Source organism: Elaeis guineensis, chromosome 9, assembly GCF_000442705.2.
Source record: "Elaeis guineensis isolate ETL-2024a chromosome 9, EG11, whole genome shotgun sequence".
In the NCBI taxonomy this organism is placed as follows: Eukaryota; Viridiplantae; Streptophyta; class Magnoliopsida; order Arecales; family Arecaceae; genus Elaeis; species Elaeis guineensis.
The window spans coordinates 93,891,886-93,901,800 of record NC_026001.2 but is presented as its reverse complement, the minus strand read 5'-3'; the positions used below and the strand labels follow the sequence as shown (position 1 = coordinate 93,901,800).

General features: G+C 34.8%; 1 protein-coding gene across 1 annotated transcript; it reads right to left on the bottom strand.

Annotated features, from left to right (window-relative positions):
• Positions 1-9,069: 9,069 nt before the first annotated feature.
• On the bottom strand, positions 9,070-9,915 carry LOC105051031 (glutaredoxin-C1). The gene has a single exon (XM_010931294.4). The coding sequence runs from the start codon at positions 9,829-9,831 to the stop codon at positions 9,445-9,447; it is 387 nt and encodes a 128-aa protein (XP_010929596.1). The 5' UTR covers positions 9,832-9,915; the 3' UTR covers positions 9,070-9,444.

Here is a 9,915-nt window from a genome sequence, read left to right as displayed (position 1 = left end):
AGCACCGTCTCCATAGGTTTGGTGAGTATTAGCAACAACGACGGTGACGACTCCATAGCGATCGCCAAATACCATTATTTTAAATTTTTTAATATTTTAAATTAATATTTATAAAATTTAGTTAAATTAGATTTAATATTTAAATTAAATTAATGATATTTAATTAAATTTATTAAAATTATTTTTAAATTAATAATATTTAATTAATTTAAATTAATAATATTATTAATTTTGATAATATTATTATTAATATTATTTATTTTAATAATACTATTAATTTTAATAATATTATTACTATTTTTATTAAAATTAATATTATTCTCAGGAGGTGGATCTACTCCGAGAATCTCTCCAACGAGAGTAGCCCTACTGCCTTTGATGGTAGGGGTTCGGACCGGTTCTGACCTACTCATCTACTCTGGTGGTAGCTGGAGCTACTCAATGATTGGCTTTTAAGCCTTAGGCCCAGTTTGAAGTATAAAATAATTTTTGGACTGGACTCAAAGAGGGGTGTGGCCTGGTCCAGTCCGATCCATTTTCAGTCCTATTTATAATTCCACTCGATATTTTAGAATCTCTAGGATAAAATTTGTCTGAATGATATGCTGGTGTGCTTGCACGACCTAATCATCTGACATATTTTAAATCCGTATGCATGGGATGCGCATCCCCACTGTCCCCATTTGCAATGATATCCTTTACTTAGAAACTCAGTATGTTAAAAATTTTAAAAATATTGTATTACATATAACGATAGACCTACTTTTTGATTAATGTACATATTCTATGATATCTGTACATTTATATACTTTTATATGGATCAAAAAATTATGTACATTAATCAATTGATGGTCCACTTTAGATAATTTAAAATTATAATTAATTCTATAGATAATTACAATAATCAAACAATATATTGAGGGTTTGAAAAAAATTTTAAACAGTATTTTTTTTTAGTTCTCCTCACACATTTTTAGTTATATGGAGAGAACTAAGAAAAAATACTGTCAAAATTTTTTTCAGCCCCTATTGCATATCATTTAATTACGGTAATTAACCTATAAAATTAATATAATTTCTGAATGGAATAGGATCTTCTATATCTATTAGTTGATGATAAGATGCACTTATTATGTAAGCTATTTTAAGTGATAAAATATTTGGTAAGCATTTTATCTTGTATTTGTATATGCAGAATATTTAAATAGTATGTCATGGATCGTAGTTAGATGGACCGTTGAGTAGTCAATACGATAATTTCTGCTGAATATAAGGAGGGTGTCAAGTACTTCTGTGATTATACTTTTGAAAATATTGCACTCTTAGTTCAAGGATGAGCTCGTTGTCCTTATAAGAAATGTATCAATAAAAAAATACTTGATAGAAATGCAATAATTATTTATTTATATAGGAGTGAATTTATGTCAAACTATAAGTATTAGTACCTACATGAAGAGACGTGAGAAATAATTGCAAGGATTAAAAGTCAGTAGGACAGGGACACAAATAGAATCATAGACATGGTTATAGATGCGATTGATCTTAAATTTGATTGAGATATGGAGAACAATCCAGAAACTGATAATGATGATTTTTATCATATGCTGAAAGATACTGATGAACCACTATGGTCGGAATGTGAAACACATACTGTATTATCAGCTATGTCAGAGTTGTTGAATTTAAAAATCGAGTTTAATATGACGGTCAATTATTATGATAGGATAGTAGTAATAATAAAAAAGATGCTACCAAAGGATAAGAAGTTTGTTGGGAGCTTCTATGCTTCAAAAAAAATGGTGAAAGGGTTAGACATGGGATACGAGAAAATAGATACATCTGTCATAATGATTGCATATTTTTCTACAAGGAAGACTAACTGAAGGGCTCATGTGATGTATGCGGTGAAAGTCGATTTAAACCAAAGCAAGAGAATAAAAATCGAAAGCACATACCGTATAAGGTTCTTCGATACTTTCTTCTCACTCCTAAGTTTTGGAGGCTCTACTTGTCCAAAAATACTGTTGGGTAGATGAGATGGCATAAAAAAAAATTCACAAGCATATCGATATGATGAGTCATTCATCGAGCAGTAAGGCATAGAAAAAATTTAATGCTTGCCACTCTTTATTTGCTTAGGAATCATGCAATATCTGACTGGGTCTGTCTGTGGATGGGTTTATACCGTTTAGTCATGTAGCGGTTCTTTATTCATGTTGGCCAATCTTTATTCTCTATATAATCTACCACTTGAGATGTGCATGAAAGAACATAATATCATTTTTACATTAGTCATTCCTGGATCACAACACCCTGGTAGAAGCATTGATGTATATCTAAGACCTCTTGTTGATAAGCTGAAATTCTTATGGTTCGATGGCATATATATATTTGATGTATCAAGGAAGCAAAATTTTATAATGAAGACTGCATTGATGTGGACCATTAGCAATTTTTTTGTTTACGAGATATTGTCAGGATGGAGTACTCATGAGAAGCTAGCATGTCCCTATTGCATGAAGAATATAAAATTATTTCAATTTGAGCATGGTCGTAAGTCCAGCTGGTTCGATTGTCATCATTAATCTCTCTGAACATCATCTTTTTCGAAAGCAATGAGACAGTTTTAGGAGGAATAAAATAGAGAAGGATGAGATACCCTCGCGACTCAATGGTATGGAAGCATTCTAGAGGATATCTTAAGTGGATGAAGTTCAATTTGGCATACTATTTGACAAGCAAAAATCTAAGAGGTTCGGTAGAACTCATAACTAGGTGAAGCATAGCATTTTCTAAAAGTAGACGTACTGATCTATCAATTTGATCCATCATAATCTTGACGTCATGTATATTGAGAAGAATATCTTTGATAATATTTTCTATATTATTATGGATGTCAAGGGCAAGACGAAGGATAATTCTAAGGCCTGAGTGGATATGAAGAATATATGCAAGCGTCCTCTATTAGAGCTGGTTCAGGTATCTTCGAGAAAATTTTTGAAGCCGAAAGCAATTTATACCTTAATGAGAGAGCAGTTGAAGGACGTATGTGAATGATACAAAAATTTTAAATTTTCACATGGTTATTAAAGTAATCTAGCTCGATATGTCAATATCAAAGATTGTAGGTTTATGGGCTAAGAGCAATGACTGTCATATCTTCATGCAATAATTATTTTCATTGGTTTGGCATAATCTCCTTTCTAATCCTATATGGAGTTTTTGATCGAGCTTAATCTTTTTTTAGAGATATTTGTGCTATCGAACTATCCTCCAATCACATCTCTAGTCTTGAGGTTAGCAGTGTAGAGACTATATGCAAATTGGAGAAGATATTTTTTTTTAGTTTCTTCGACTTCATGGAGCACTTCGTGATTCATCTAGTTTATGAAACTAGGGTTGGAGGATCAGTGCAGTACATGTGGATGTATCCATTTGAAAAATACATACAGTCTCAAAAAGAAAGTAAAAAAAAAGGTCAGAGTTGAAGGTTCTATTGTGGAGGCTTACATAATTAAAAAAAATTTTAATTTCAGCTGACACTACTTTAACCCCAATGTGCAGATAAAGCGGACTCAAGTGGGCCGAAATGATAATAGTGGTGGGGGATCAGAGATGGAGATCTCAATATTTGCCTATCTCGCTCATGAATTTGGGCACGATGTTCGTCGAATATTGACTAATAGAGAGCTCCGACAGGCAAAGACATATGTTTTGCTAAACTATACAGAGATCGATCCATATGTTGAGTAAGTATCCATCACAATCTCAACTCTTTATTCAATTATCATCCTGTACTTATCTTATGCATGTATAGGCAATCTGATGAGATGCTGAGATGGGACAACCTGATGATAAGTGAGAAAAAAATTTTCAGTTCAACGCTCACAGAACTTTACAAATTGATTCCATCAACTGGCAAGCTACCATTATTATTTTATTTATTTTAATTTCTCCTAACTTATTCCTTTTATAATATGTAGATCATATAAGATGATAAATCTATACCTAAGAAGTTAAGACCATTAGGTTACAGGCCAACAAAGTATGTGACATGTTATAATGGCTGTAACATGAATGGTTTCAAATTTTACACACAGCAATATGGATATCATAAGGGTATAATGAACAGCGGTGGTGTATAAAGGGCAGCTGGTGGGTAGAGACGGAGAGTGACTACTATAGAATATTTCTAGAAGAAGTAATCAAGTTGACCTACCTTGAAGGTAATAATGTAATGCTGTTTAAGTGCTGATGGTTTGATACCGATAATTGTATGAAGATTGATCCATGACACGGACTTATTGAAATCAAACATGAATCAAAAGCATATATCAATGATCCCTTTGTGCTAGCTCAACAAGCTGTTCAAGTGTATTATACTCTTTTTCCATCAAGAGAGAGAAGAAGGAAAGAATGGTAGGCTGTATGTAAAATTAAGTCTCGAGCTATTCATTACGTACTCGAAGAAGAAGAAGAGCCCTATTTACTAGAATGCTTTCAGGAGGATGAAATATTTGAAGTTCATCAGTCTTTCATAGATGCAGAGTTGGATGCTTCAAGTTTTCTTTTACATGATGGCCAACATGAAGAGGTAAATCATTCTGAATTTATTTTAAAGGACAATCCTATCCAAGAAGAAAAAGAAGAGGAAGAAGATGAAGAAGTGGAAGAAGAAAAAAAATCAGATGAAGAATCCGAAGGGTACCAAACATCTGAAGAGACCGATGAGTAATGCTCCTTGCTTGCGATGAACTTCTAGACTGCTGACTCATTTTAAATATTTGTCTTGCATTGCCACCTATCTGAAGGGTATCAAACATTCGAAGGGTACCAAACATCTAAATACTTATCTTGCATCATTTTAAATCTTACATTGGCATCCATAATTATATAATTAATTCGTGAATCTATTTATTTTTATTTTCAGATATTATAGATTATGTCTGTCAGAGACCAGAGCCATCACAGTCAAAGAGAGAGCTCTCATGCAGCCTGCTTATATGGTTCTGCGGCACACATACCACATAGTAAATTTTAATACTTTATATATTCTTTTTTATGTTATTTTATCCTTTATTATCTAATATAATATTTTTTATGATATTTTGATACTCTCAGATTCGGATGCTGTAGGGTCACCAGTGACCCCACAATCATACGAAGTAGTATCCGGCTCTCAGAGTCACAGCAGTGTGGTAGAGGATCCGTTTGGCTTGCGGTACCTCTGACTCGATCGGAGGATAAAGAACTCATCTACATTCAGAGCCATTCGTAAATACTATATCTTCATTGAATATGTTTAAAATTTAGCCATTTTAGAGACTAACATTTATTGTTCAAAATAAATTTTATAGCACATTTACAGAGCCAGGGATGCCTCGTGTGGTTACTGGGATCATCCGATGATTGATGCCGAGGTCGGTGAATAAGTTCTCCAGTTGGCCATCGGGAGCTTATGATGCAGCCTAGAAGATGTTCTTGGTAAGTTAAAGATATTTAATTTTTAAATTCATGATAGGTTTATTTCTGTTTATTAATACACTGTTGCTTCTACTTGTAAGAGTATTATCAATTCGAGACTCCTCAGGATGAGGAGGCTGGCCATCGGACCTTCGAGGAGGTGGTCATGTAGAGGTTCCAGGATGGACTGTATAGTCTTCGACAGTCTACCATAGAGCACTCCAATTCTGATTCACCATCATACTAGAAGTCTTACACAGATCACTAGATGTGAGCGAAAATGTAAGAGGTCCTCTACGACCAGTAGAATACTAAGGAGTACTCTGGTAGGTGGCAGAGGGCAAAATAGAATCAGTCTATCCAGCAGCACCCGATCAAGCATATTGGCAGCTCCGTTAGCACACATATTGTGACCGATAGATTGATAAAAATTTTATACTTAAATTAATTTCATATTGAATTAATCATATATATATATTAATTAATATAATTTAATTATTTATTTATTGTAAACACAGCAGCTGGATCATGCAATAGGGCAACTGTAGATATGAAAGGCCAACACCAGTCTAGGAGGACTGGTGATTACTTAGATCCTAGATCTCGATAAATCATGATAATAAATTTAAAATATTATTTATTAAATTTTTATATATATTGATATATACGTACTAATAAATTTTTAAACTGTATAGACGGATTATGCAGAGTATCTCGTATCGCGGTACAGTGAGGATCCCTCCTCTCTGCCCCTCTTTGATCTCGAGGGATAGTTCAGGACCATCGGAGGGGTGAGTAGGAACCGGATCATAGGATTCACCATAATTTTGATCCTCCAGCAGCTCGATACTCTTCGACCTTCTCCTCTTAGGCCTTAACGATCCAGATGTGAGGTGATGCATATGTGGAGGAGGTCATGCAGAGGCTTTGGAGTCAGCGACCTCAGAGTTTTCGAGACGCCATCCATGATAGTCATTGAGATTCATCGAGATTCGTATCTGCACGATTAACTCGGCTCATTATCACAGCCAGCAGCAGATAAGTCTAGCTATAATTTTTTTTACTTATTTTAAATTTTTATATTTAGAAGCTTCACATATATAGGCTTCAATCCGAAAAAGAAACTTAGGGGGTAAAAATTCAATGAACCATCCAATTGATGGATTGGGGATGTCTATAGCTCCATATCATCGAATGAAACGTGTAAAAATAATCTATTCGAGAATCAGAGTAGTATATCAAAATATATATCTCCGTATTGACATATATACTTTCGTATCAAAATTTATTAATAATATTTTATTTTTCTTCGCTATAGGATGTTAGGACATCCGGTTCTCATCTACCAGCTGTTAAAGAGGACGTACAGGAGTAAGAGGATGAGGAAGATGACGATGAGGATCTCACATGATTTTTTTTGGATATGTATGTAATTTTGATACTTGTAAAGTAGTATAAATTTATAAAATTATATAATTTATATTTTTAATATAATATAATTAATTTTTTATTTATGATTGTGGTAAATAATTATTTTTTATTTATAATAGATTTTAAAAAATATTATTGCTTATTACTGTGATTAAAATAGGTTTTAAAATATTTAATTTTAATTTTTTTTTAAAAAATAAAAAATTATTAGTGATGGCATTAGTGATGCAAATACCGTCGCTAATAGTTTTTTAAAATTTTTATTGTAAAAAATTAAAAAACTATCAGAGACGGTGTTAACGATGATATTGCTGTCGCTAATAATTTTTTAAATTTTAATTAATAAAAAAATTTAAATTATTGGTGACGGCTATTTTTATCACGAATACTGTTGCTAATTATTCTTATTAGCGATGAAATTTTTTGCCATTACTAATAAGTATAATTAGCGATGGTGTTATTTTCGATGAAATTTTAGTCACAGAAATCCATCGCTAATAGAATTAGCGACGACAAATCTACTATTAGTGATGGTACTTAGCCATCATTAATAGTCTATTTTCTTATAGTATTGATAGATGAAAGAAAAACTTCTTTGCTCCTCTCCTAATCCCTTTTTTTATATTCCTATATTCTTTTGTAAGTTCTCTTCTTCCTAGTTATTTTTCGGTTGATATCTTTGCTTCTAGATTAAAGTTCTATTATCTTTTCCATGATCATGCCTGCAGCAGAAGTCAACAATTATACTTTTAGGTGGAGTTCTCGAGTTTGATCCCGTACAAATGTCGAAAATCGTCAAATCACCTTAGGATAGTATGCTGCATACATTCTGTCTGTAAGTTTTTTAGTTGAATTTAATATTAATTTGATAATAAATTTTAGTCATTAGTTCAATTGAATCGCAACCGGATATATATATGTGTGTGTGTGTGTGTGTGTGTGTGAAATAGCCAAAATAGAAACAACAAAAATACTAATGTCTTGGATATTTGATACCATATGCATCCGCCGTGATAAAATTAACCAATACATTCCAAACAGGTTGACCAAAAGAGATGACGAAATCATCTGTGAAAGCTTTGCAAGCTGCAACCTTAATACTCTCTCTTTTTATATGTGATATGTACAGTTGAAGTCCAAGCTAAAATATCTTTCAGGAAAGGGTCTTTGGATAGCCTATAAGTGGTAGGGTAAGTCATATAGTAATAGTGCTGAAATCCTCCTAACCATAATTTGGTGGCAATAGCATAGTACATTCTCATCTAGATTCCCTGCAATTCAGCTAGAATGACAAAAAGGTGAACAATATAATTGTCTGCCACCTATTGTAATCGAGTTGGCTTCATGGTCCCTGATAACACAACCCACAGTAGCTTGTTCTTCTCTTTTTGCTCCATCGAAATCCACCTTCAAAACTCCAAAAGGAGGGGCCATCCAGCTGATCATCTTGTTCGATACGCATCTATCTCTAGATGGTGGCCATCGAGAGCTGTAAAGCACTCTGCGGGGGACCCACGTACCAAAAGTATCTTTATTTGAAAATTTTATGTTCATTTTTATATGTTATGAAGTCAATATGTATAATATATTATAAATATCCATCATCCACTAACTTCGCTGTAAAAGCAAATAATTTAGCACTATCTCGTCAGTCAAAAATTCTCTGAGTCTTAACATCACTTTTACGTGGGAAATACTACATTCTTGATCATGAGATCAACTAAGTTCATTCTCTCTTGAACTCTCTGAGAGACAGGAAGGAAGAAAACCACACAAATAGAGGCTAAAGCACTCGGCATGTGAGATAGAACCGAGATTAGAAGACGCCATCGATCATTAAGATAAAGACTAAGTATATATTACCTCCAGTAGCTTTAATATGTAGTATGGTAGCAAAAGTGCATAGAAAGAAGAAGCTTTGAACGGTACTGCACCTAAACCCACTAAAGATAACAACCCACCTCTCTCTGTCTCTCTCTAGACAGAATGTAAAAAGAACTTTACAAAAAATAGAAAACGAGTATTCGTTCAGCCACAACGTCAAACAGTACTACCATTAGTACGTAGTACATAGCAGTACGGATAACAAAGAATTATAATGAAAATGGAAGAATTAGAAGCACACAGACAAGACTCAAAGCCCACACTAAAGAAAGAAAACAACCATTCTTTTTTTTTTTTGTTTTTTTTTTTTGCCTTTTTTTTGGGATCTTTCTATACATATCATAGAAAGCAGATTACATAAAAACCACCACCAAATCCAACACCAAACACCAAGCCCTTTCCCATTCCCTTCATTGAAAAGATAAAACCCAAGATCAAAGTCAACAGAAAATCAAATAAAAGCCAGCCTAGCTAATTAATCCCACACTCGTTGATCATTCCTATACCCAAAACGGAGGAAGAAAAAATAAAATGAAACCCTCCTCTCTCTCTCTCTCTCTCTCTCTCTCTCTCCCCCTCTAAAACCTCCTATATATACCTCTCTTGTAATTCTCTCTCTATGATAGTGTGACATGATATGTAATTAATGGACCAAGTTGTTGTTAATTAGAGCCAGAGGGCGCCAGCCTCTTTGAGGAGGGGGACGAGGGTGCCATTGATGTGGGAAGCCATGACCCGGTCCATGGCGCCGACAAGCTTGCCGCCGATGAAGACGACGGGGACGGCTGGGGGCCCGCCAGCGGCGCCGAGGAGGCGGGCGAGGGCGCGCTCCATGTCCTTGCCGCGGGGGTCCTCGTCGAGCTCGTACACGGTGGGGCTCACACCCATCCCGCGGAAGAGACGCTTCACGGCATGGCACATGCAGCACGTACTCACGCTAAAGATCACCACCGCGCTCTCCGCCGCCAGCCTCTCCACCCTCTCCAACGGATCCATTCGCCCCCCCAGCGACGCGTACGCCCCCCACGACTCCGCCGCTGCCTGGTACTGCATCCTCTCTTCTTCTTACTATATATAATATATATATACTCGCTTCTGCTACTTAGAAGGTGAGCTCTTTTGGATTGGGAGTGAAGA

What these genes read in the sequence shown, in the direction of transcription:
- LOC105051031 (XM_010931294.4), bottom strand. Translation starts at nt 9,831, where the DNA reads ATGCAGTACCAGGCAGCGGCGGAGTCGTGGGGGGCGTACGCGTCGCTG.